At 42.2% G+C, this 27,782-nt stretch overlaps 3 protein-coding genes and 1 long non-coding RNA gene across 7 annotated transcripts in view; 3 read left to right on the top strand and 1 right to left on the bottom strand.

Annotated features, from left to right (window-relative positions):
* The window catches only part of FANCD2 (FA complementation group D2), a 70,972-nt gene extending 69,639 nt beyond the window's left edge, over positions 1-1,333 (top strand). Inside the window, exon 44 of the mRNA XM_074198595.1 lies at positions 8-1,333. Within this exon, the coding sequence (XP_074054696.1) occupies positions 8-64 (57 nt within the window). The 3' untranslated portion in view covers positions 65-1,333. The remainder of the gene's footprint in view (positions 1-7) is intronic.
* Positions 1,225-7,882, bottom strand: FANCD2OS (FANCD2 opposite strand). 4 transcript variants are annotated; one of them, XM_074198600.1, is made up of 3 exons: positions 7,798-7,882; positions 3,471-3,596; positions 1,225-2,037 (listed from the first exon to the last, which is right to left on the bottom strand). In XM_074198600.1, the coding sequence occupies exon 3, from the start codon at positions 2,027-2,029 to the stop codon at positions 1,493-1,495; it is 537 nt and encodes a 178-aa protein (XP_074054701.1). In that variant the 5' UTR covers positions 2,030-2,037; positions 3,471-3,596; positions 7,798-7,882; the 3' UTR covers positions 1,225-1,492. The 4 variants fall into 4 exon arrangements, 3 of the variants coding, with proteins under 3 accessions (XP_074054701.1, XP_074054700.1, XP_074054702.1); XM_074198599.1 differs by lacking the exon at positions 7,798-7,882 and adding an exon at positions 3,782-3,868; XR_012470989.1 differs by lacking the exon at positions 7,798-7,882 and adding an exon at positions 3,782-3,868 and having other exon boundaries at positions 1,628-1,712.
* LOC141496261 (uncharacterized) lies at positions 6,664-11,651 on the top strand. The gene is made up of 3 exons (XR_012470990.1): positions 6,664-6,828; positions 10,472-10,606; positions 11,288-11,651. It is a non-coding gene; the product is annotated as an uncharacterized LOC141496261 (long non-coding RNA).
* Positions 11,652-19,592: 7,941 nt separating this feature from the next.
* Positions 19,593-27,758, top strand: BRK1 (BRICK1 subunit of SCAR/WAVE actin nucleating complex). Its single transcript, XM_074198594.1, has 3 exons — positions 19,593-19,772; positions 26,861-26,943; positions 27,090-27,758. Exons 1-3 carry the CDS (start codon positions 19,655-19,657, stop codon positions 27,114-27,116), a joined length of 228 nt encoding a protein of 75 aa, XP_074054695.1. The 5' UTR covers positions 19,593-19,654; the 3' UTR covers positions 27,117-27,758.
* The last annotated feature ends 24 nt before the right edge of the window (positions 27,759-27,782 follow it).

Raw genomic sequence — 27,782 nt, 5'->3', positions numbered from 1 at the left:
GCTTCAGGCAAGTACAGATGAAGCAAGTGTTGGTGGAAATGAAGATAAAGAGAGTGATGACTGATTGGAAGAAGAGGAGGCTGATCCCTCTCCTCCCCAGGCCCTTCCCACCCCTCATCCTCACTGATGTTTCCTGGCCTCCAGCCAGTATCCAGTCTCCTTAGAAACATCTTATTCCTTATGTGAATATGAGGAATCTTTATGGCTTCATCATCCCAGCCATGATTGTTGGACTATCTGCCATCATCAAGCCTGCTGTTATGGGAGGTGACATTCTTTAATGACATGTGGTTCATTTCCCTTTTGGCTTGTAAGAAGATTGCTCTGCTGTATACACAGTGTGAAGACTGTATTTAATATAGCTTCAGGTCTGAGAAGCTAGACTTGAAATCCAGCACTTTAATTCTGAGGATTGGGCTTATTCCACCTCATTTTGGGGATGAATTCCCTTTCCTTTAATTGGGTTTTTCCACATTGTTTTGGGGTTTTGGATGGTGCATTCTGGTCCTTGTGGAGAAATACCCAAGACTGAGACTAAGAAATAAAGTTATCTGTCTTGCAAGGCTTCTTACCAAGGTTCCCAACATCCCTCCCCCTTTCACCTCCTCTCTTGGGGAGAGAAGGACCAGACTGCCATTTCAGACTTTCTAGAAGGAAGGAGGGCCCTGCACTGAATGACTATCCCATCCTATCTAAAAGATGGAGAGGCCTTTCTGTTTTTCATCATCTCATCATTATGGCAGGGGGAAAGAGGACAGAGATTGGGTTTGTTTTGCACAAAAGATTTATTCTCAATTTCCATTATGTTAGTGAGTTTATACTGATAACTCATTACAGACTGCTCTAAAAATAATTTGCAATTTGTTTTGAGTTACCAAAGCAAATGAAAGATGCGGACTGTGTCCTTAAGCTAAAAACAGGAAATCGGATGTCTTCTTGGACCTGGACCCTGTGCAGTCTGTCACCCTGGCTGAGGCGACCACCCACCCATCTCTGTCATGCTGGAATGGAAATGGGTTTAATCTGGGATCTTTCTACAGAACCATTTGGATTCTCTTCCTTCTCTATCCAGGCTTTTCTTTCTGGCTTTTCAACCTATCCAGTGTTTGGCTTCATCCTGTTCACACAACAGACCATGCACCCTCTATCCCTCTCCCACTGTTTAAAAACTATAACCGTTTGTTGCCTTAAATTTGATAAAGAATGACAAACCAATCCCTGTGCTTTCTGGTATATATTGTTTGTTTAATGCTCTTCATTATCATGCCTACATGCACTAGTTTGGCTCATTTTTAAAGTGGTTGAATTTTACAAGTAAAAGACGTTCTTTCTTGCTCTGTGTCACCGGCCCTTCTTGGTGGGGGGGACTCCTGCATTGTCTTGTCTGGACAGCTCCAATGATGTTGCAGTTTCCTTTACAGAGGAGTTTGTGTAAACTCTGAACACTTCCCAAAGGACAGTAAAAGTGTGACTGCAAACCAGGGAGGGATTTTTACTTGGAGTGTTGCAAGGCAAACGTGCATTTTTTGTAAGTAGCATACAGTAAGAGAATAGAGCGCAGCATCTGCTTACACATAGTCACTGTCATTTGGATTTGAGGCTCCTTTAGTCCAGTGGGCCATTGATGCTCCCGACTGATGATTTTGCAAAATGCGGATTTGTCTGAAACTCGGAATGTTCCCGTCCACTTTGGGGGCTGAGCCGTGATGATCCTGCCAAAGACAGAGTCCACCCCACTGAGGCGGACAGGCTGAGGCTTCCTGACGAGACCTTTCTTACTGTTCATCGTTCGGAGCTCTGATGTGTGACAGGGCAACTTGGGGCTCACTCCGGGTTCTAGAAAGGGGCTGTCTAGCACGAGGGTGACCTCTTGGAAGCAAAGCTGCACTTCCAGGTCTGAAGGAGTGTGGGGGAAGCAGTGAGAGGCCCTAAAGGGGTGCTTGGAAGAAGGGGTAGGTGTTGTATGTCGCAGCCACTGGAAACTCTCATCCAGTGGGGTCCATGGTGACCAGAGCTGATATCCTGCCATTGGTACACCTAGAGGAGAGCAATTAACATATGGAACCTCTCATCATTAAGAATCAAAAGCGACTTTCAGCAGGTCTTGCCCGTTAAAAATCACATTCTTCCTTTTCACACAGCTGTCATTCTAGTTCTCTTTAAAAGAGGTTCTAAGGGAGTAAAACATCAATGCCTCTTGATCAGACTCTGGAAAAAGAAAGATCCACATATGCCAACTACTTTTAAATAAAAGCCAACTTCTGGTTCCGGATGGAATATTTACTACTCTCTAGAGTACTTGTTATATTTATGGCCAAACCTTTTATTTAATGATGATATATCATTCTCCCTCCTCGCCTTGATTCAGCTTTTTTGCTTATTCAGGTTTGCATGTGGATTTTCCACTTCTGCTTTTCAAATTACCCAAGATGATAAAGATCCCTCTCAATTTTCCCAGCTAAAATGTACCTTTCTCTGACCATTCTTTCTCCATCTACAAAAGGGAGAGGATTAGATTTTCAGTCCTTGGAGATCCCATCCAATTTTAGACCTGAAAGTTCGAATAGCTCACACCACTTTAGCTTGTGACAGTGAACTTGGACTAATTTTATCCAAATGAGAAAAACCTGTCATTGAGAATAAATTTGCACTTAACCCCCATTGCCTTGAAAAATCTTTAAAAAAAAAAAAAGATTAAGTTTGGGAGCCTTTGTTTTTACTTTTTTGGAGGTGTGAAGGAGGAAGGGTTAACAGCAATTCCCAAATCAATTTACGTTATTTCCCCCCAATTCTTAGAAGCTGGGTCTAATCTAGTGCTTTGTGCATGCTGCGTGTTCAAATGGTGACTGAGAATCCATTGTGGAAATCTCACTAGTGGAAATAAGTCTCAATGAGCTGAACTTCCTAAAAAAAACTCCAAGAAGTAAAGGAATTATTACACATCCTAAAGGCTTCACCCAAATATTCTTTTTTGTGTCTTCTATTAAAATTGCAGTATTTTATAGAGATGTAACTGGACAAAACAATGCTCTCCCCCTCCCTTCCACCGCCCCATCCTCAATCCTCATCTAATTTTGCTCCTTGGGATGCACCGAGACAAACGATCGTTGCAGGATCAGTTTCCTGAGAAATGTGTGAATTGGAACTCTAGACTTACAGCCCCAGGGGATCTAAGGGGCCATCTCTTCCCCCCACTCCACTCGCGTTACCACTAAAGAAACAGGCTCAGGGAATGAAAGTGGCTGCTCCGGCCGAGCCCAGCAGGATTAGAACCCAGATCTGCTTTCTCTACGGTCATTCTGCCATGAAAGACCAATGAGCCCAAATCCGAGTTTTTCAAGGCATCAGTCTCCCGGCCTTGGACTGAAAACTTGACCAGTTTAAAGAGCTCTCCCCAAATCCCTGCGAGGGTCCGGTGGCCGAGAAGAGGCGGCTCCCGGGACCAGCCTTAGGCATAGCTAGCTGTGTACCTCAGTTTCTCCACCTGGAAAATAGGGCTGCAGAACCGCAGCCGAGCTGTGGGTCACCTCCGAGGCCGAGGGTGGTGCTGCGAGTGGCTGGAGCTCCCCGGGTGGGCGTGGAGGTAGATCGGCCTCCTAGCCGGACAGAAAGGAAGGGTCTCCGTCTTAGCCCGGGCTGCGGCGGAGGAAAGGGGGGCTCGCCCGGGGCGGGCACAGGAAGGACGGGTCGGCCGGGGCCGGGGCCGGAGCCGGAGCCGGAGCCGGAGCCCGGCTCTAGTCCCAGCTGCCGAAGCGGGTGCGGGCCGGGGTGGGGGGCTCACCTGCTGGGCGCCGCGGGTCGCACGCTCCCGAGTGGCGGCCGCTGTTCCCGGGGCCGCATCTTTCCTCTGCTGGGCGCCTGGCAACGGCCTTTGTGACCCAGGGCCCGCGGGGAGAGCCGGCGGCCGGGGTGGGGGGCGGGGGGCGCGGGCGCCCCGAGGCCGGATCGCCCCTCTCCGAACGCACGGCCGCCCCGCCGCTCCGGTCACTCCCGGCCCCGGTCCGGCCCCTGTCCGGCCCCGGGGCTCATCTGCCCAAGCTCCCTACCCACCCGCCGGCCCCTGCCCGGCCTCCCTTCTCTTCCCACGGCCGGGCATCACCTGCCAGCACGCCAGAATCTGCCACAGCATGGGTCCTCCCTCCATTGACTGAGGCCCAGAGAAGGGAAGTCACTTGTCCAAGGTCTCACAGCAAGGACTTGGGTTCAGATCCCCATTGGAACACTCCTCGTGTGATTCTGGGCAAGTCACTTACCCTGGACTTCAGCTCTCCAGACACTCCTCCTAATAAGCCTGGACTTGGGTTCAGACACTCCTCTTGTGACCCTGGGCAAGTTACTTACCCTGGAATTGGGTTTAGAGTCTGATTCAGAGACTCCTTGGGCAAGTCCTTATCCTTCTTCAGCCCAAGTATCTTAAAAAAAACCACATAAATGGAGGGCAGCTGGGTGGTTCAGTGAATAGAGCACTAGCCTTGAAGTCAGGAGGATCTACAAATGTGACCTCAGACCTTCCTACTTACTACCTGACCTCGGGCAAATCACTTAACCCCACTGCCCCACAAAAACATCTTTCTATCCAGATAGACAGTTATAGAAAGAGGTATGGAGATAGATAGATAGATGACAGATAGATAGATAGATAGATAGATAGATAGATAGATAGATGATAGATAGATGATAGATGACATAGATAGATAGATGATAGATAGATAGATAGATGACAGATACATGATAGATAGATAGATGATAGATAGATAGATAGATGATAGATGATAGATGACATAGATAGATAGATGATAGATAGATAGATAGATGATAGATACATGATAGATAGATAGATAGATAGATGATAGATAGATGACAGATAGAAAGATAAATAGATGATAGATAGATAGATGATAGATAGATGATAGATAGATAGATGACAGATAGATGACAGATAGATGACAGATAGATGATAGATAAAGATAGATAGATAGATAGATAGATAGATGATAGATAGATGACAGATAGAAAGATAAATAGATGATAGATAGATGATAGATGACATAGATAGATAGATGATAGATAGATAGATAGATGATAGATACATGATAGATAGATAGATAGATAGATAGATAGATAGATGATAGATAGATGACAGATAGAAAGATAAATAGATGATAGATAGATAGATGATAGATGATAGATAGATAGATGACAGATAGATGACAGATAGATGACAGATAGATGATAGATAGATAGATAGATAGATGATAGATGATAGATAGATGACAGATAGATGATAGATAGATAGATAGATGATAGATAGATAGATAGATAGATAGATGATAGATGACATAGATAGATAGATGATAGATAGATAGATAGATAGATAGATAGATAGATGATAGATAGATGACAGATAGAAAGATAAATAGATGATAGATAGATGATAGATAGATGATAGATAGATAGATGACAGATAGATGACAGATAGATGATAGATAGATAGATAGATAGATGATAGATGATAGATAGATGACAGATAGATAGATGATAGATAGACAGATATCCATATATAGGTAAATATATATGTGTGTATATATATAATGAAGAGCTCGGACTAGGATGGCTTCCCAGTTTCCTATTTGGGATCTTGACATCAAGGGAAGTGATGTGACAAGCACATGAATTGAATTTGAATGAAAAGGTCTGTGCTAAGTCACCAGCCTCACTTTCTCCTCCGAGCCATCTGGGTCTGGTGGCCAGATAGGAAAGTCAGGATGATTGGAGATAACTCAGCTATGTAATTAAGTGTCTGTGGTCAAATTTGAACTCAGGTCCTCCTGACTTCAGGGTCAGTGCTCTCTATCCATTGTACCACCTACCTGCCCTAAAGTCATAGTTAGTGTGATGTGGAAAATGAGGGACAGATAGATGTGACCTTAATCATTAAAATCCATTTTGATATGGGTTTTCCTGTGTGGTTTCAGTACATTTTTTTTTGCAAGGCAATGGGGTTAAGTGGCTTGCCCAAGGCCACACAGCTAGGTCATTATTAAGTGTCTAAGGTCGGATTTGAACCCAAGTACTTGTGACTCCAAGGCTGGTGCTCTATTCACTGAGCCACCTAGCCACCCCTCAGTATAGTTTTTGAAGTCCTTTGGAAGACAAAATCTCAAATCTTTGGTCCTCTTTGAAAACAAAGGATAATAGTCATTCCACAGACTTCCAGAATACTGAAGTTAGGTGATTTGTTGCATTTCCCATAGGCAGCATGTCAAAACAATTGGAATTCAGGTCTTCCCAACACTGAGATCAGCTTTCTATCCACTACTAGATAATGCAAGTGTTGTTCTATAGGGAGGGGGAGGAGAGTTGATATGCCCTGTTCATTTTCACCTAACTAGGAAGCAGGATTGAATATAGGCCTTCTGTTCCCAGAATCAATGTATTTTCCAGGGCTCCCTGAACTTTGAAAGGATGGGGATTATCCCAGAAGACCTATAAACTATTTCAAACTGGAGAGAGAGAGAGGCAAAGGTGGATATTTATTTAGTTCATATTCACAAATTATTATCAAAATTAAGATTTTTGTCCAGGAAATTGGTAGATGATTTCTTTCCCCTTAGAGAAGAATATCACCTCCTTATTCTAAAAACATCTGTCTTTGCAGGACAATCATGTATTGATCAAAGTACCTGAAGTAAAAGTATAAACATTCTATCAACAAGCTCACAGATTTAAAGCAAGAAGGAACTTTAGAAGTTAGTACAACCCCCAAATTATTACAGAAGAAACTGAGGACTAAAAATGAGAAGTGACTTGCCAAAAGTCAGGGAGGAAGTAAGTAGTAAAGGAGGGATTTTACCCCAGAGCCTTTGACTCTAGATTTAACACTCTTTCCCCCTGTTCTATGCTTCCTCTCAATTCAGGAACTTATTAAGAACCTACTATGTGCTAGACCATAAGTCTCCTTCTGCATCCAGGAACATCTCCAATCATCCTGATCCATGTCTGGCCACTGGACCCAGATGATGCTCCAGAGGGGAAAGTGAGGCTAGTGACAGCCCAGCCCCCCTCACTCAAATCCAATTCATCTGCTTGTCATAGCATCACCTGCCTGATGTCATGGTCCTTTTCATGAATGAAGGACAAGGGGCAGCTAGGAGGCACAGTGGACAGAGCACCAGCCCTGGAGTCAGGAGGATCTGGATTCAACTTTGATCTCAGATACTTAAAAATTCCCTAGCTGTGTGACTTTGGGCAAGTCACTTAACCCCATTGCTTTGCAAAAACAAACAAAAGAATGCAGGACAAATAACTTTTGTGTTTTCAGTACTTTTGTGTTTGACACAGTCATGGAAAAATGCAATATCTCTCCCCAGTGGAGATTAAAATCTCTGAGGCCCTAATATTTACTTGGATGGTTCAGTGGTATATACGTGTTTCCTCCTGTCAGGTGTCATGTGAGAATGATAATGATGCTAGCTAGTATTTATATCAGATTTGCAAAGAATTTTACAAATATTATCTCATCCTAATCCCAATCTTGTGAGATATTGGTGCTTTCATTTTACAAATGAAAAAACTGAAGTAGAAGTTAAGGGACTTGCCCAGGGTCACAGAGTTAATAGGTCTTCCTAGCTCCAGGTCTAGTGCTCTATCTGCCAGTTGCCCGTAAACCAATATGAACTAATAATGTGCTACAATGGAAAGAATTTGGAGCTGAGAAACTGGAAGTTCAGCCCCCAGGCCTGACACTTATCAGCTCTGGGAATTTTAGTTCTCTCATCTCTAAGATGAGAACATTACCTGTGGCCCACAGGAACCTTTCACTTAAAATGCTCCCGCTTTGGACTTATTTGGAGCTCAGATTCATTCTGGATGTAGATTGTTCCTAAAAAGAGGGGATAAGACTTCTCATTCTCTCATCCTTTGTAATTCCCCTCCTCCCTTCTTCCCCACCGAAGTTCTAGGCAAAAATCTCCTAATCATTTTACCAAACACTGGGGATGTGAAGAAAAAGTAAGAACAATCCTGTTTTCAAGGAGCTTTTATTCTAATGGGGAGACAAGTGCAGAGAAGAATACACACATGATATAGGGTAGATGAAAGAGAGGAAGACATTCTTGTGGGGGTGGGATCCAGGCAAGAAAAGGTCCAGAGAATCTGAGACTTGAAGGAAGCCAAAGATCTTCAGAAGTGAAGGGGGTGAGAGACAGCATTCTAGGTATGGGGAACAGTACAGAAATGGAAGCAGACCAGTATGACTGAACCAAAGAATGTGTGCAGGGAGTAATGAAGACATAAGACCAGAAAGTTCAAAAGGGGCTCAGGTTGTTGAAATGCTTTCAAGGTCAAACAAAGAAATTTACATTTGATCTTGGAGATAATAGGGAACAATCACTGGAGGCTTGTACAGGAGAAGGGGTGACATTGCCAGATTAACCTTTATTTTAGGTTATTTGGGGAGGGCTTGAGACAGTGGGGTTAAATGACTTGCCCAAGGTAACATAGCTAGTGAGTGTCAAGTGCCTGAGGTCAGATTGGAACTCCAGGCTTCCTGACTCCAGGGCCCAGTTTCTATCTGCTGCACCATCTAGTTACCCCTCAGATTCACACTTTAAGAAAAATCACTTTGCTGTTTGTATGGAGGAAACTGATTCTAATGAGGGGAAAGTTGAGACTAGGAGGCTATTCCAGTAGCTCAGAGGAGGACTGAGAGGAGACTGAACTAGGGTGTGGTGGCTGTATGAGTAGAGAAAAGTGAAGTATGAGAAGGAGAAACTTGTAAACCAGGACATGATGAAGAAATGAATTCAACCTGCAGCCATAGGAGAAATTAATATCTGGCATAGGTGAGAAAAAGTTATGCATAGCCTTTCCTTGGTTAGAAGATAGTAGGTGAGGGGCAGCTAGGTGGCACAGTAGATAGAGCACTGGCCTTGGAGTTAGGAGTACCTGAGTTCAAATCTGGCCTCAGACACTTCATAATTACCTAGCTGTGTGGCCTTGGGCAAGCCACTTAGCCACATTTGTCTTGCAAAAAAAAAAGATAGTAGGCTACAAGGAAAGGACATGTTCCTTCTATCTGTTAGCCAACAGCATGAGCTAAAAATAGAGATGGTTCATTGGGGACAAAGGTATGTCCTGACACTGAAAACTTCCATCTCTCTTCTTGGTGAGTATCTCTTTGGCCTCTTGACCTTGGAGTTGTGGTGCCTAAATATTGCCATCTTGTTTCTGTGAATGACTTGTAGGGTGAGAACTTTATTGCTAAAGTAATCTTACTGCTTGAAAAGAGGCCATAGACCAAGAGAAAAGTAAGGTCTGCACCATAAGGGCGTTGGGAGTAGTCACAGTAGTGGAAGGAAACTGGAGGAGATGCTACCCAAGGTCCTTGAAGGGCATTCACAAATTAAAAAATATCCAGGGGGAGGAGTTGGCATTCTCCATCATGATCCTATCACAGCTTGCTACTCTTTCCTTTGAGACCTAGGATTCTTTTTTTTTTTAGGGTTCTTTTTTGCAAGGCAATGGGGTTAAAGTTGCTTGCCCAAGGCCATACAGCTAGATAATTAGAAAGTGTCTGAGACCGGTTTTGAACTCAGGTACTCCTGACTCCAGGGCCAGTGCTCTATCCACTGTACCACCTAGCCACCCCAAGATCTAGGATTCTTAACTGTATTGTCTAGTATATATTCTCTTATGTTGGCATTCTCTGATTATCAAATTGCTTACAAATTGTATAGATTTCTTTACTATTCATTATGTATGTTCATTGTGGAATGGGTGGGAAAGAGGACTAGTCTTGTATAAATCACTTGGCAAAGTGATCAGATTGAATCCAATCATACTCCCTAAAATAATATTTAAGGAAATAAATAAAAGTTTTGCCTTGACCCATTCTCTCTAAGGAAAGCAGAATGGTTTCTGACCCCAACCTCCTGTTCCTCTTTGTAGCAGTAATGAAAATCTTCCTGGGTGGGGGGTGTCTAGAGATGTCTACACTGCCTCCCTTTGAACAATACAAATTGAATTATCCAAATTGATAGGAAAACAGAAATCAGAGTTGTATGTAGGAAAATATGTTTCAGATGATACAGAATGAGATAATTTAGCAACTAAGAGAATGAGTCCAGGATCTCACCAAAGGGGTAAAATCCTCAGTCTCAAGGAGAACAAACTGGGGATACAGGCATAATGGAGACATTTGGTTTCTACCATATTTTCTCAGAGTCTTTTTCTTTTCTTTTCTTTTTTTCTTTTTCTTTTCTTTTTTTTTTTTTAGTTTTTGCAAGGCAATGGGGTCAAGTGGCTTGCCCAAGGCCACACAGCTAAGTAAGTGTCTGAGGTCGAATTTGAACTGAGGTCCTCCTGACTCCAGGGCTAGTGCTCTATTCATTGTGCCACCTAGGTGGCCCTCAGAGTCTTTTTCTTCAGCAGCTTGAAGTGAGGTTGTTCTCTTCCATTTTCCTTCTTGAAGTTGGAGATGAGAAAAACTAGAAGGGACTAGATATTTGAAGAGACCCAAAGTGGACTGAAGAAGGTTAGAGATCTCCCAATCTCATCTACTCTGTCCAACAGAATGCCCTATGGAGAATTAATTTCCACCAATCAGGTGAGTCCCATATAATTAGCTTTGGAACAGAAGTTAGTTATTTTAAAATTAAACCAAGAATCAAATGAGATAATATATGACAAAAAAAACTGCCAACTTTAAAGTGTGCTATAAATGTTTGATATTAAAAAAAAGTCTAGAGGAGGGTAAACAGGATGCCAAAAACATCAACTATGAGAGTTGGATGAAAGAACTGGTGATTTTTCAGCTGGGAGAAGAGGGACACGTAATAGCTGCCTTTATGTAATTGAAAGTTTGTCATATGGGAGAAGGATTAGACTTGTTTGGCTTTACTTGAAGAGGGCAAAAAGGGTAAAAGTCACCAAAAAACCAAATTTTGTGCGGATGTAAAATAACACATTCTTTTATTCAACATTCATTTTATTCATTCATTCACTCATGCGTGCATTTTCAACAGTTACTTTGTTTCAGGCTTTGGATACAAGGAAAACTGAAACAGTATCCACATTCAAAAACTGACATTCTATGGGAAGGAAACAACCTGTACATGGGTGGAGAAATATAAATATATTTTATATATGTATATAATACACATACATTATATAGACACATATAAACACATATATGTGTATATACACACATACATATATATGTGTGTATATATTATATATATATAGTATTGTAGAGTCCCAATTCTGGACTCCCTTATCCTTTCCTCAGGTGAGCATTGGAGGGGCAGGAGACAAGGAAGACAAAGAAGACAAGTTTCCATCAAGATCTCCAAGTGCTCAATTTATTCACCAAAACACCAGTGCCTAAATACCTTTCCAGTCTCTAATCCACTCCCACTGCCATGGTACTTATTTAGATAAGATTCTGGTGTTCAAGGACACTAGGTGAAGATAATTCACAATGCTCCCATACACAATGGTTCCCAACCAGTATGAGTGGAGAAAAGTAAAGTTTGAGAAGGAGAAAGTAGCTTGTATATCAAAATATGATGAAGAAATGAATTCAGCCTGCAGTCATATACGACATAGATAGGCTGGCACAGGTGAGAAAAAGTTATGTGTAACCTTTCCTAGGCTAGAAAATAGTAGATGACAAAGAAAGGACATGTTCTTTCTATCTGGTAGCCAGCAACATGAGCTATAACTAGAGATAGTTCTTTGGGGGGATAAAGGCATGTCCTGCTACATTGGCACTGAAAACTCCCATCTGGGGGGTGGCTAGGTGGCACAGTGGATAGGGCACCAGCCCTGAAGTCAGGAGTACCTGAGTTCAAATCCGGCCTCTGACATTTAATAATTACCTAGCTGTGTGGCTTTAGGGCAAGCCACTTAACCCCATTTGCCTTGCAAAAACCTTAAAAAAAAAAAAAACTCCTATCTGCCTCCTTGAAAGGTCATGTATATGTGTATATATTTATATGTATTTGTGTATGTATGTGTGTGTGTGTGTGTGCACCCTATATATATATATATATATATATATATATATGACGTATACATTTTATATATGATGTATACTATCTATCTATCATCTATCTATCTATCTATCTATCCATCTATACACACACAAAGTAATCCCAGAAAAGAGAAGGGCATTCAGGATAATCCTAATATAGGAGCTAGCTTTTGAACTGAGAACTGAAGAAAGCTAGATTTAGAAATAAGAATAATAGCTCCAAGAACCTGGAAGAGGCAAGTGAAAAAGTTTTAAAGGAAGGGGGGGGGAAAAGTGGTGACTTCTGTCTCCTTTGGGAAGAAGCAGAGAGAGGATGGATGACAGCTTTAAGGGTACATTGGAGAGTGTAGGGGGCAACCTGTGCCCCCACTGCCTTGGTGAGAAGCTGAATAGAGAAAAGCCAAAGATAGGTGGGCAATGCAAGAGAGCAATCTGTTTATTGTCCAGAGGGTCAGAATATTTAAAGATAAAAACCACAAAAGGTATGTAACCAAAAATGCAAGCCTGTGAGAATTGTAGCCTTTGATCTGGTCACAGACCTCTGTGCACTATTTTCCCATGTCCTGGGTGCAGGATTTGTTTTGTCTAACTTAGTACTGGTCTCTGCACCTGCATAAATGTGTATAGTACTTTCAAACATATTTTCTTCCCAAGTTGGATACTCCCTCCACTCTTAGGGTCCTCATCTAGCATTGCATAAATCCTCAGGGTTCATGGAGAAGTATAGGAGCAGTCTTTTCACATGTACTACAAATACGAGTGTCAGCTAAGACTAGGCCTGGACTGGGGTGGCTAGGTGGCATAGTGGATAGAGCACCAGCCTTAGAGTCAGGAGTACCTGGGTTCAAATCTGGTCTCAGACTATGAACCGTGTTGCCCATCTCCTAGCAGAGAGTTTATGGATACAAGGAACAAAAAGTTGCATACATTATTGGATATTGTCACTATGTAAATTCATTTTACAACTGACTTGTTATATTTATTATATACTTCTTTGTTACAGGTGGTTTTTTTTCATTCAGTTCAGTTGGTAGGGAGGGGAGCAAGTAGCAACTGTAATAGCAAAAGAAGGTTGTTTTTAAATGCACAGAAAAGCAAAGATAGTTCAGAGGGAAGAACTGACAAGTAGGATAGTTTTGAAAGTAACATGCAGAATTCAATATATATGTATATTTTTAATCAGATAGTATGAAATAGAAATCCACAGTTTTATCTCGAATTATATAGAATGCTTTTTTTTTCAAAGTTTTAAGTTCAGAATAAAAATATTTTAAAATATTTTAAATGGAAAATGAAAAGTTGAGATGAAGAAACAAATGGATATTTGTTTTAAAGCCCATAAGTGCCTCAGAAAAGTGTACTACCTGAAGTCTGATGGAGGATAATCATTTTTTTAAATTTTATTTAAGGCAGTGGGGTTAAGTGACTTGCCCAAAGTCACACAGCTAGGCAATTATTAGGTGTCTGAGGTCAGTTTTGAACTCAGGTCCTCCTGACTCCAGGGTTGGTGCTCTATCCACTGCTGCCCCAGAGGATATTCATTCTTAAGAGGGGAAATAAGTGAAAGCTTTAGAGAAGTGGTGGCATTTGAATTGTTTTAAAAGATGTCATCCCCTTGAAAGTAAGCAACTATTGAGTATGACATCTCACTGTGACATGGAGGTGACCTTGTTTTCCCTCTCCCTGTTTGAATGTCATAGCTGATTTTTATCCTACCTCTCTCCTTCCCTGCCAATTCTGAGAGGTAGCCTTTTTTAACTATTTATTTATTTATTCATTCATTCATTCATTTATTTATTTATTTTGAAGATTTTATTTATTTTGCGTTTTACAATTTTTCCCCTAATCTTACTTCCTTCCCCCCACCCCCCCAACAGAAGGCAATTTGCCGGTCTTTACATTGTTTCCCTGGTATACATTGATCCAAATTGAATTTAACAAATAATTTAAAAAAGCCAACTGAAGTTTAGCAATTTTTTTCAGCAAAGTCCAGCAACTGGACATCAACTAAGTCCAACAGTAGCGAAGAATTTCACATCTAAGAGTCTCACCTCTGCAAAGAAGGGAAGGAGGTGCCTGCTCATATATTATTCTTCTGGCTTAAGCTTGGACCTTGAGTTTTGAAGGCTTTGTCAGGAGAGAACATATTCTGATAGACAATGCCAAACTGGATGATGTACTCTCTACCATGATGCATTCTATACCTCTGTCTGAGTACCAGGGCAGTTAACTCTGAAAGTAGCTGTCACCAGCTTAGCTGCAGAATGATGGATTTTTCACCAATAACTCGTGAAGACTATTTAAAAAAGGGATGGTAGGTTGTCAGTAAAAATACAGATCTTCTAAAAGTAATCATATAGAAATTGGTAAAACGCAATAGTATTCAATGTATATCAGATTACTTACTATCTATCTTAGGTGGAGGGAGGAAAAGACAGGAGAAAACTTTACAAAAATAAATGCTGAAAATTATCTTTGCATGAAATTGGAAAAATAAAATTTTAATAAATGGTTTAATAATAATTGGCATTTATATAGTTCTTTGCTCATTTAGGCCTCATAATAACTTTGTATTAGGTATTACAGTTACACCTTTCACATCTAGGGGATTAAGGGTACAAATTCTCTGTGATCTGGAAAATCCAGTTAAATTTTTGGCCTACCCTTTGTACCAAAAAAGAAGTCTGAATTATGATGGTATTAAAAGATAAATTAGGGGCGGCTAGGTGGCATAGTGGATAAAACACTGGCCTTGGAGTCAGGAGTACCTGGGTTCAAATCTGGTCTCGGACACTTAATAATTACCTAGCTGTGTGGCCTTGGACAAGCCACTTAACCCCATTTGCCTTGCAAAAAAAACAAAACCTAAAAGAAAAAAAGATAAATTACAAAATACTATACATAGATTTTATGAATGTCTGAGGTTCTAGACTTTTTCTGTGTTGTCTGTAGCTTCCACAAAGCTCCCCAAAATGCTGATTAAATTTCTTATTAAAGAATCATCAGGGGTGGCTAGGTGGTGCAGTAGATAAAGCACCGGCCCTGGAGTCAGGAGTATCTGGGTTCAAATCCGACCTCAGACACTTAATAATTACCTAGCTGTGTGGCCTTGGGCAAGCCACTTAACCCTGTTGGCCTTGCAAAAACCTAAAAAAAAAAAAAAAAGAATCATCATCATTTTTGACACCACAATGGGGGAAGTCTTGATGTAGATGGGATCACTGTATCATTCCCATTTTATAGATGATGAAACAGGACTCAGAGAACAGAAAGTGACTATCTACTATCTACAGGATCATACAGCCTATGAGGTGGTATTTAAGCCCAACTATTCTATCCACAGCATTTATGTTCTAGGATTTAAGGATGAATAAGAATCCAAAAAATGAGGGAAGGAATGGGGAAGAGGATGGAGGACATTCTAGAACAGTGTGAACAAAGTCAAGGAGGTCATTTTGGGGACAGAGAGATGTTCATATAGCAAAATATGGGAAGACTTATCTCTTGTTAAGTTTCTAGTTCTCCATGCTGCTATATCACTGGACCAGTTATCTGATCCCATGCTGCCCTCTTCCAGCTTTTTCAAATATTTCTGTTCCTTCAAAGCTCAGCTCAGATCTCACCTTATTCAGATTCCTGATTCCCTTAGCTACTCACTCTCCTCCCATTTTCAGATGTCACATTATTTGTTCTCTCTTCATTGTCTACATAATTCATTTCTTGGTGAATAGACTATGGTCCTCCAGTAGAATTTAGTGAAGACAGTGACACTATTTTGGTTTATCTTGGTATCCCCATCATCCAACATGTAGTGCCTTTTACATTAGATACAATGGGAACTGGACCTAGGATTCATAGCAATATGAATTGCAGAGTAAGGAAACAATACAGATCTTCAGCATTTCTGGAACTTAAGGTAATAGGAAGAAGTGTCACAACACTATCCAGTTCAGGCTGAACCAGAAAAAATAATAATGGAAAATATTGAACTAGATGGAAATACAATAGAATACAGAGAATGTCAATTTGTGGTCTATTCTAAATCAATATAAGGAAAACTTATGGTTTTAATAACCATTTCTATTTGAGTTTGACACAGTGAGTCAAAGATTCCTTGGGCACTGACAGATTAAGCAACTTGAACCAGGGTCACACAGCCAGCTGGGACTTGAACCCAAGGTCATTTCTTTTCCCTAGACTGGTGAGTCACAGAGCTAGATCTCTAAATGAACTCCCCTGAAGTCAAATACACTACTATTTGGGCTCTGTGTTTCTGCTTTGGTATCTGTAAGCTTTCAGGGACTAGAGAGAGCAATACAGATATGGTATCAGAACACTACATCATCATTAGCATTTCTTAAGCACCCATTATGTATTAGGAACTATGCTACAAATGGTCTATCATCATTTGATCCTCACAACAATTTCTGTCATCATGATCCCCATTTTAGCTGAGGATATTGAGGCAGATAGAAGTTGTCACTTGTTCAGGGTCCCACAGATATTATGTGAAATCTATTTTGTACTAACTGCCAAGGAAAGGATAAAAAATTTAGCATGGCATATTTGGTATAGAAAGTATTTATTTTATGTATTGTATCTACTCCTCAGTTTTGTGTGCCTGAGGCAATTGATTCCCTTCATTTACCCCTGGAGAACCTAATTAAAGAAGGTATTCAATTTAATAATTTAAGTTTTTTTCCTTCCTAGCCTATGATTTTCTTTCTTTTTTTCCTCTTAGTACTACTTCCTCATACACCCAAATTATGACTAATATGTAAACATTTTAAACACAAAAGTACATGTATAATTTTTACCAGATTGTTTGATACCAAGGAGACAGGGGAGAGGGAAGGATAGGAAAATGTGCAACTTATAAATATGCAAGTGGATGAATGTTGAAAAATTCCATAACCTATAAATGGAAAAATAAAATATCAATTAAAAATAAGAAAGATATTCAGCAAGGAGAGTGGAACAAAATGAAAGATATTTATATTCAGTTCTCATTTTTTTTTTGCCTGTTTGAATTCCATTAAAAAGATAGGAAACAGTACAGAAACCCTGGCTCTGTGATGGATAAGTTGTGTGAACTTGAGTAAGTCCCTTCCCTTGGGACCCCATCTGTAAAAGGAGAGGAGGTTGGGAGAAGCTAGGTGGCACAGTGGATAAAGCACCGGCCCTGGAGTCAGGAGTACCTGGGTTCAAATCCGGTCTCAGACACTTAATAATTACCTAGCTGTGTGGCCTTGGGCAAGCCACTTAACCCCATTGCCTTGCAAAAACTTAAAAAAAAAGAGGAGGTTGGACTGGATGAACTCTATTGTCCCTTCCCATTCTAAATCTTTGATTTAGGGTAACTTCTTCGGTATGAAGTGATTACCAGTGTGCCTATTCTCTCCCTCAACCACCTAACTTCCTGAATTGCTCCTCTTCTTCTAAATTGCCAACTCTTGTTGCTAGGCAACCTGTTACTAAATTCAGGATGTTACAAAACCTGTTTCTGACACTTAAAATTATTTTGGGCAAGTTATTCATCTATAAAACAGGAATATGACTACTTGATCTCCTGTTCTTAGGGTTTTAGAGAGGATCAAATTATGTGGAGGGCTTTCAAGTCAATGCCGCTTGGTGATCAGTTGAAGGAACTGGTCTTTTTTTAGCCTAGAGAGGACTCAAAAGGGAAGGTAGTCTTCAGAAATTTGAAGAGTTGTCATTTAGAAAAGAAACTGGCCTTCTTTGGGCTGGCCAGAGGGCAGATGTAGAAGCAATGGGTAGAAGATGCCTGGAGGCAGATTTAGTTTTATGGATCATAGGATCAGAACTTCAAGTTTGGAAGGAACCTTAGAAGCCATATATGGGTCAACTTCCTGAATTTTACAAAATAGGAAACAGACACAGACTGAGTCGTGGATCTGAGGCCAAGTCTACCAGACCCCTTCCTACTTCCTAATAACCAGAACCGTCCCAAAGTGGAATGGGCTGCCTGAAAAGGCAGCGACCTTTCTCTCTCTGAGGTCTTTTTTTAAGCAAAGATTGAATGACCACTTGCCTTGTATGTTAGGGAGGGGTTTCTTATTCCGACATGGACCATATTCTAACCTCTAGAGAGGTGAGACCAGCATTTTGTAAAACATAGCTCTGAGGTAATTGAGGAATAATGATTGATATCTTTTGTTGCTATATCACCGGTTTTCCTTGCTCCTTCCACCTCCTAGAGAGCCAACATCTGTAACAAATTTTTTCCCCAATGACATGTATTTTTTTTCTAATTCATCTTTTAAAAAAATTGAGATCCAAATTCTCTTCCTCCCCTCCTTCATGTCCCCTTTCACGGAGAAGGTAAGCAATTTGATACCGGCTCTACATGAGCAGTCATGCAAAACTTATTTCCATGAGTCATGTTGTAAAAGAAAACACATCCAAAAACTCAAGGCCGATAGAATAAAGTAATCTGCTTCAGTCTGTATTCAGAGCCCCGCAGTTCTTTCTCTTCGGGTGAATAGCGTTCTCCACAAGTGCTTCAGAATTGTGCGACAATTCTAAGTTGGAAAGGTTCAGCAAAACCACCCTGGAGAAAGTCTGACGTCTCAGGCAGACCCTCACCTGGGCAAAGGGATGAGAGCAAGAAGCTCCTAATACAGAGGATAATTTCCTAATTATCCTGTAGAATCTACAACGTAGGTAGATGGTTTTGATACCTGTGTTTACCTGTTGCCTACCTACCCCATTAGACTGTGGGATCCTGGAGGACGGGACTATTTTTGTGCACACAATGCTCAGCCCATGATAAATGTTACTTGATTGAAAAGATGTTATTGGTTATGAACAGGGTAGGACCCTTCCTCCTTTCCCAACAGGTGACAAGATTCTTGTTTTGTTTAATGAGGGAGTCAAGGTGAAGTGACCGGCCCAGGGTCACACGACTAGTAAGAGTCAAGGATCTAGATGGGGCGGCTAGGTGGCACAGTGGAGAGAGCGCCAGCCCTGGAGTCAGGAGTCCCTGAGTTCAAATCTGAATAACGGCCTAGCTGTGTGACCTTGGACAAGTCACTTAACCCCAATGCCTTAAATCAATTAAATTTTTTTTAAAAAGAGTCAAAGCTCCGAGGTCGGGTTTCCACTCGCATCCTCCGGACCCTCAGCCGCCAGAACGGCACTTTGGGGGGCTCGTCCCTGCCCCGGGTTGCAGGGAGGGGTGCGGGTCCGCTTGAAGCCGGAGCTCCCGGGCTCAGCCCCGCCCCCGCCCCGCCCCGGCCGCTGCCGGAAGGCACGTGACCCAGGGGCTGGCTCGGCGGGACCGAGCTTCGGGCCCGGGGAGAGGAAGCCAGCCGGCGCACGCGCACGCGCACGCGCACGCGCACTCCTCCCACGGCCTCGGCCAGCTGGGCGGGGCCGCCCCCACACACGCGCCCACCCCCGCCGACTACGTCAGGCTCAGCGCGCACGCGCGAGCCCGCCTCCCGCCCAAGCGCTCCGCCGAGCCAGGCTGGGGGGCGGCCGTCCGGGCGCGCGTGCGCGCTGCCGCCTGCCCCTCCGTCTTCCGGGAGTCGGCGGGGCGTGAGCCTGGAGCGCGCTTCCGGCGTGGGCGGCGCAAGCGCGCTGGGTCGGGCGGGGGCCATGGCGGGGCAGGAGGATCCGGTGCAGCGCGAGATCCACCAGGACTGGGCGAACCGCGAGTACATCGAGGTCATCACGAGCAGCATCAAGAAGATCGCCGACTTCCTGAACTCCTTCGGTGAGCGTCGGGGAGGGGCCGCCCCCGCGCCCCCACCCCTGCCGGTGGTGCGGGGTGCCCAGTGCCAGCCGGGCCCGGGGGAGAGCTGCCCCGGCAGCCCGGCCTGGGGGGTGGAGGGTCGTCGGGGGGCCAGTCCCTGCGCCCGCAGCGAGGGGGCGCTCCTCAGGCGCCTGCGCTGTGCCCGGCCGCGGGGTGCCACGGGGGAGGGGCCGAAGCTGTAGGGCAGCCAAGCGGGGAGGGGGCACGGAAGCCAAGGCAGGGATCGGCCGGGTAGAGCCCCGGCCCTGGAGTCAGGAGGACCCGGGTTCAAATCCGGTCTCGGACACTTCATAATGACCTAGCTGTGTGGCCTTGGGCAAGCCGCTCAACCCCACTGCCTTGCCAAAACCTAAAAGAAAAAAAGAAACTCAGTCCTCACACCATACATCCAGAGCTCTTTTCCCTCCAGAGGAGATGCTCCTCCTACTTGTCAGGTCTTTTTATTTTCATTTTTGCTAGGCAATGGGGTTAAGTGACTTGCCCAGGGCCACACGGCGAGGTCGTTATGAAGTGTTTGAGTTTGGATTTGAACTCAGGTCCTCCTGACTCCAGGGCCTGTCGGTGCTCTATCCACCGTGCCCCCAAGTCCACTGTTTTAAACCAATCCTCTGACTCCAGTTATTCCCTCAACTAGTGCTTGGAGAGCTTTTATATTCAAGGACCACAAGAAGCGATGCCAGATTCTAGACATACAAAGTTAAAAGCCATACAGTTCTTGACCTCAAGGAGCTTCCTTTCTATTGGGAGGATATAACATAAATACAGGAGAGTTTGATGAGGAAAGACCTTCACTAAGGAAGAAGCCCCTGGAAGGAACATAGTTTCTGAGAGTTAGAGATAAGGAAGGAGACAATGCAGACGTGACTGTAAGATTGTGTGAATTATATGAAGATTGAAAATAAAGTGAAGAATTTGAGAAGTATCTAATAGTCCCTTATATGGCATATAGGGGAAGGAAGGTAATATGAATTAAGTCTTCAAAGGTGGATTGGATGCAAGATTATATAGGATTTTATAAGCCAGGATGAGGAATACAAAAGGTAATAGGGAACTATTGAAGATTTTCGATCAGGGAAATGACCTGATCTGACCCATGCCTAAAAAAATTGATTGGGTAGCTTATATCATTAGATTGAATGGAAAAAGAAAGGCCAATTACAAATGCTTAAGATGACAGGTGACAATGGCATGAGCTAGATTGGTGGCCAAGTGAGTGGAAAAAATTCATTGGAGCAGCAATGGGGAGAGAATTAACAAAACTTATTTGGCAAGTAATGGAATATGGGGAATAAATTAGTGAAATGATTTAAAGCAAATTGTGAAAACAATTCTTCATGTCTTCAGCAAAAACAGGAAAGGTTGAAGGAGGTAGAGTTGAGTGGGTAAGATGGAAGATAATGAATTCTGTTTGAACATACTCATTTTGCCTTGCTAAAACAATATCCTGTTGGTATCAGTTGACACTGTGGAATTGTGGAGTTGAGGAGAAAGGTTAGGACTTGATATAAAGAATTATTATCTAAGTAGAGGAAATTAAATTCAAGGGGAAATAATGAGGTCACCAAGGGAGAAAGTGAAGAAATAAGAATAGGAACACTTCTGGAGAGGTGGGAAATGAATTGCTGATTCAGCAGAGGAATTTGAGAAAGTTAAGAGGTAGAAAGAATTAATGTCTCTGAATCTAAGGGAGGAGTAATTTTCCATTTAGAGGGAGTGAGTGGTTTGTTAGCAGTGTCCAAAAAAAATGCAAAAAAGATGGAGAATGAAGACTGAAAAAAGAAAAAAAAAATTTAGCACCTAGGAGATCTTGGTAGGCTAGAAGAAAGCACTTTTAATTGAATAGTGAGAGATTTCAAGGAGTTGAAGAAATGGGGGGGAAGGGGAGAGAGAGGTAAGGTAGTAGAGGTGGTCTAGGATTCTTTGTAGGAATTTTTTGTGTGTGTTTTTTCAAGGCAAACAGGGTTAAATGGCTTGCCCAAGGCCACACAGCTAGGTACTTATTAAGTATCTGAGGCCAGATTTGAACCCAGGTACTCCTGACTCCAGGGCCAGTGCTTTATCCACGGCACCACCTAGCCACCCCTCTTTGTAAGAATTTGGCAGAGAAATTCCTTATAGATATAAAATAGTAGTTTAGGAACATAGCAGGATCAAGTGGAGGATTTTGAAGGATGTTGGAGACCTGGACATGGGCTTAGGTCTTGGGAAGGAAATAATAGAGAGAGATGAGCAAGAAAATAAAGGGTAGGGATTTGACTAAGGGTCCCTTTTCCTCAATGACTGGAGCTGGAGAAGAAGCCTAGAGAAGACATGGAGAGATTTTGAATTGAGGATGGGAACTGGGGGAAGTTCTTTGTTTTCTCTGTAAGGCAGGAGGCAAGGCTATCAGATGAAAGATGTGTTGAGGGGAAGGGTTGTATGTATCTGGCTTAAGGAAGGAAGTTTGAAGTATACCCTGTGGAGTGTGAGAGTCTATCAAAAGAATAAAAGGAGTGCAGTGTCTCTGGAGGTCTGATTAAGACTAGATAACATGATTTTGTTGTAGAGTCAGTCATCACACTTGCATGGCTTCCTCTGGTGGCCTTTAGCTCCAGAGAAAGGGTAGAAAAGACAGGAGGATGGTGGGGAATGGTTCAAGATTTGAGTTTTGGCAGGGTCTAAATAGCAGGTGGACAAAGGGGACAGGTCAAGACTGTGATGGGAGGAAAATGAGGCCAGATGGGGTGAATTGGAGAATAGCATAGGATTGAAAGCCTGGAGTAATAAATAATTGGTTTAGGAGAAGTGAAGCAGGTTAGGAGATGTAAGGTCAGGAGAAAGGGAACTTCATACATGATACATACATAAACAACAAACACTTATTCATTCATTCATTCATTCATTTATTTGCCAGGTAATGGGGTTAAGTGACTTGCAAGTGTCTGAGGCTGGATTTGGACTCAGGTCTTCCTGACAGCATGGTGGGTGCTTTATTCACTGTACCACCCGAGTGCCCCCTGAAGGGGGAAATTCAGAGTTCAAAATCATGAAGTGGAAACAGGTCTAGTTATAATAGCAATACTAGGTCTTATCTTCAAGAGATCAGAGGAAAAGGACCCATATGTACCAAAGTATTTCTTGCAGCTTATTTCATGATGTCAAAGAAGTGGAAACTGAAGAGGTGTTCCATTAATTAAGTTATGGTATAGGAATATGATAGAACTCTTTGTGCTTTAAGTGACCAAGGGGATGTTTTCAGCCTTGGATGAACTAGTCAAAAGTGAATCGAGCAGAACCAAAAGTTTATACAGTAATGCCAATGTTATTTTTTTATTTTTGGCAATGGGATTAAGTGGCTTGCCCAAGGCCGCGTAGCTAGGTAATTATTAAGTGTCTGAGGTCGGATTTGAACTCAGGTCCTCCTGAGTCCAGGGCTGGTGCTTTATCCACTGAGCCACCTAGCTTCCCTTGTAATGCCAATATTATAAAGACAGTTCTGAAAGAGTCAGTCTGACCTTAGAGGGACTCACTGTCCTGAGTTTCTTTACATTGGAGAAGGGGAGGAATGGAGGGTAAAGATGATTGTGGTAATTCAGACACGGCCTCCTCCAGGAAGAGCTAGAGGCAGAAGGAACTTGAGAGGCCATCTAGTCCAACCCTCCCTTTTACAGATTAGGTCTGGAGAAGTTCAGTTTCTTGCCCAAAAAGCCCCACAGATTAAGTGTCTGAGGCTAGGCTATAAACCAAGGTCTTTGACTCTTGTAGCCTATGATACTTTTGTAGCTACCTCTCTTCTCTTTATATCTCTGTTAGGGCAGGGTCTTGTCTTACAGAAACTTTGTATCTGTCCTGATCAATTGGTTACCATAATGGAAAGAAAGAAAACTTCTCAGTTTGTAGATAAGCCAGTGGCACTGAATGGGAAGAACAGTTTCATGTGTCCTGAGAAATCCCCAAGTGGATGCTGCTGTATAGAAGTGGTTAAAGCCCTGCACCAGAAGTCAAAAACTTCTATTCCTATATTGGTCACTATTTAACTGTTGGCCCCAAAGCATGTTATGTGCCCTCTTTGGAACAAAGTTTCCTTATATGTAAAATGAGGGGTTTGGACTAGACTGTTGAAAAGGCCCCTTCTCACTGTAATAGTCAAGGATTCTCTGAATTGGAAAAAAGTTAAACACTCCTACCTGGTAGATAGTATTCAGTTAAATTAAAACTGAGAATTTTCTGACATTTGGTATTAGTTCCTGACATCTGGGCCTTCCCATTACCCTGGAGGAACTGAAACCAAGACATTTCTTCATATCATTCTCTGACTCAGCAGTTTCTTAACTTAGAGGCTGAAGAACTCCTTGCTGTCTGTCAAGAGGTCAGGAGTGAGAGGTTCACTGGCGTTGTCTTAGTGATTAATGATATTGGGTGTGAAAGATCAGAACTCAACCCTTTGGAATGGGTAGTTGTTTTTTTTTAACATAGAAGATTGTTTCTTTTAAGTTGTGGTGTATATACATTACTGTGCTTTCAAGCAAGAAATTGAGCTCTCTTAAATCTAGAGGCTTTCCTTCTAAAATTTAATAATAACATTACACTGCTATTCACCACATTCTGTTCAACAGCCATGTCTGGAAAATTAGGATCAGACATGGTAGTACTGATGAGTACTCAAATCACAGCCATTTTATTCCTAAAGTGACTCTAATACTTGGTGAATTTAGAACTGAAGAGTCTTATGTCCAAGTATAACTTAAAGAAAAATGTAGACTTATATTTTATAGTTTGGACCTAGGATTTACAGTGGAAACAGGTTTTTTAAAATCCATATATGAGTAATTGCAACATGTATTTTCTTTGACTTTTTTGTTTCTTACTAAAAGTGTTCTTGCTGTACTTGTGAATTAAATAAATTTAACCATAAGAGTGTATTTTGTTTTAATTCTTAGCCATTAGAAATGGCATGACTCTTTGGGCTTACAGTTGATGAAATGCGGACTTTGTGACTGGGTCTGACAGATGGTACAGGGAAGCAGTAGGAGGGCCCATCCCTTTGCAAAGATGGCTGGGTAAAGCCTTGGCAGTCTGAGGGAATCATTGCCCTTTCCAGAAGGGAGGACATTAGGGCCCTTTGCTTTTGAGATAGAAACCGATTTTTCAGCCTAATTTTTGGCTTTCTAAGCTGTGCTTTCTGTGGTAGATTAAAGAGAATGTGAATTACTATCTAGTGGGGCTAGGAATAGAGCAGTAAGTTATACACAGTTTGTGCTTTTGAAATAGATTTTGAAGTCCATAGAATTGCCATGTAACATGATTTATACATTGCTTTGCTCAAAGCTCAAAGATTATTTTCCTTTGCTCCAACCTTGTGGGGTAGAAAAATGAAAAAACTGAGACTGGGAGGGGTTAGATGACCTAACTAAAGTCATATAGCTAGAAGTGTTGGGATTTAAACTCAGATGTTAATACCAGATCTGACATTCTTTCCATTGTACCCCACAGGGAAGCAGTTTCTAAAGATATTTCTAAAATAAATTCTGAGCCAACCATGGTGTTCTAGGTGGGGTCTAATCAGAGCAGGCCAGAGCTATCTTGTCCTATTTACTGTGCCACTTCTAACACAGTCTGAAATGACATTAGCATTTTGGGCTTCTGTATCATGGTATTGTCTCCTATTGGGTTTGCTGTCTTCCCTTTTCAATCCAAAGATTATTTTCCTAAACAGAAATTTTTCAAAGCAAAATAAGAGTTGAGTTCTTTTATCTTCTTTCTGTCATACGTTTTCTTCCCATCCACATAAGTAGTAACTACCTTGTCTTAGAATTTCTGACTTTTGTATTTATCCTCAATTACCTTGTCCTATTTCTTTTTATTTTTAAAAGTGGTCTATTGATAATTTTTACATTCTCTTCATTTCCAAATGGTATCCCTCCCCCACCTAAAGAACCATTCCTTATTATAAGAAGTAAAAAAAGAAGAAAAAAAATTGATATCAGTTTCTGTAAACACCTTCCTTTTTTCCCTGCTTCATTCTGTTTCTTTTTGTATTTTCAGAATTTAATTTTTGAGAGCTTCCTATCCCTCCCATATTGACTCTTTCATGATCTAAAGTTTTATAGGGAATCTCCCTCTTGTTTTATTAAGATTTTTGAAGTCTGTCATTGAGAAATTCAAGGGACAGGTCACATTATGACTCCATTTCCTTTTTTTATGAATTTTAAGGTAGAGTGACTATTTTGCTCGGTTCTCATTTTTACTTTAGTACCTTGAAGTCATAGCATATGCTATTTGAAATAAACTTAAAGAATAAATTGGGGGCAACTAGGTGGCCTAGTGGATAGAGCACCAGCCCTGGAGTCAGGAGTACCTGAGTTCAAATCTGACCTCAGACAGTGAAAATAATTACCCAGCTGTGTGACCTTGGGCAAGTCACTTAACCCCATTGCCTTACAACCCCCCCCCCAAAGAATAAATTGCAGACTGAAGGATGGAGGAAAAGAAGGGCTCTTTTGTGAAGGTAGAAAGAAAATAGTTGAGGTGTCTGGAGACTGATATTCTCAACTCAGCTCTGCCAGTGACTGGAACTATAACTATTAGAATAATCTTGTTGACTCATGTTTTCTGAGCCTCAATTTTCTCCCTCATTTTTTTCATTTTTTTTTTAAAATTTAAGGCAGTGGGGTTAAGTGACTAGCCCAAAGTCACACAGCTAGGCAGTTTTAAGTGAGACTGGATTTGAACTCAAGTCCTCCTGACTCCAGGGCCCATGCTCTATCCACTGCGCCACCTAGCTGCCCCCTCCCCCAGTTTTCTCAAAGGCAAAATTAGGGAGATAGAGTAGCGCATCTAAGGTGCTTCCTGTGCTAGAAATAATCTTTTCACTGATTGTTCCATAAACATTTATGATTAGCATTGATCCTTAGGGCAATAATTGTGTAGCTACCGTTTTAAGAGATCTTTGCTCATAGGCTTTACTTTAAACATGTATTCTACCTAGGGTCTTGGTTCCTCTTCTTGGGCAGGGAATGGTTTGAGTCTGTTGTGATGTTGACTCTGAGCCTTCCATATCCTTTTACTAGATATGTCCTGTCGTTCAAGGCTTGCAACACTAAATGAGAAGCTGACAGCCCTGGAACGGAGAATTGAGTACATTGAAGCAAGGGTGAGCATCACTGGGGAGGTACCTTCTCTTGAGTTGGGACAGAGATGTCTAAGGGAAGAACTTGTAGGGGACTTCTGGATGAGGGTGCTAGGTGTGCACCTTCTTTAATCCATGTAAACTGAGCTGTGTCTATTTTCCTTTGACAGGTAACAAAGGGCGAGACCCTTACCTAGACCACTGCACTATACCTGCTGGACAGTCGCCTTGGAGAACACAAGCCTGTGTGGGAGAGGCGCCAGCAGACTCCAGCTCCTTCCTGACTCCTTACAGAGTGCCAGGGCTTGTTCTTGCTTTTCTGTTTTGAAAAATGTGGCCTTTGGGCTCTACCATTTGCATCTGTGGGTGTGTGGAGTGGGGGAGAAGTCCAGGGGGAACTCTCAGAAAACAACATTGGGCATTTTACATAAATGACTTTTTTTTACTTGGAAATATTTGTCAAAGTGACTGAAAAGCTGAAAGTTTGGGACCCTTCTTAAGATGCCCTTATCAACCTCTTCAGTCCCTGTCCCCCTGCAGCTTCCCAGGTTGGAGATGGCTGAACAGCATTTCCATCAGACCCACATTGTTTCCAGAAGGGCTCTGTGTTTACTGTTAGTGGGGGAGCAGTGTCAGGCTTTGTTCAGACTGACGCTTTCCTCCAGGGTACATTGGCTGCCATAGAATGTGGTTACTAATCTGCCAGATTTTCTGTCCTTTGAAGGGAGATGGGGCTTGGCTCTCACATGGCTAGAGGGGCCATTTTCAAAGTCTGTTTCTTTTTTGTCATGTGAGGTGTCTCTGCCTGTCATGTTTTCCCAATAAACTTCTCAACTTGATGTGATTGATGTGATTAAGGTGGG

Source organism: Macrotis lagotis, chromosome 8 (assembly GCF_037893015.1).
Source record: "Macrotis lagotis isolate mMagLag1 chromosome 8, bilby.v1.9.chrom.fasta, whole genome shotgun sequence".
In the NCBI taxonomy this organism is placed as follows: domain Eukaryota; kingdom Metazoa; phylum Chordata; class Mammalia; order Peramelemorphia; family Peramelidae; genus Macrotis; species Macrotis lagotis.
The sequence above is the reverse complement of the archived record's forward strand: the minus strand, read 5'-3'. Positions and strand labels throughout refer to the sequence as shown.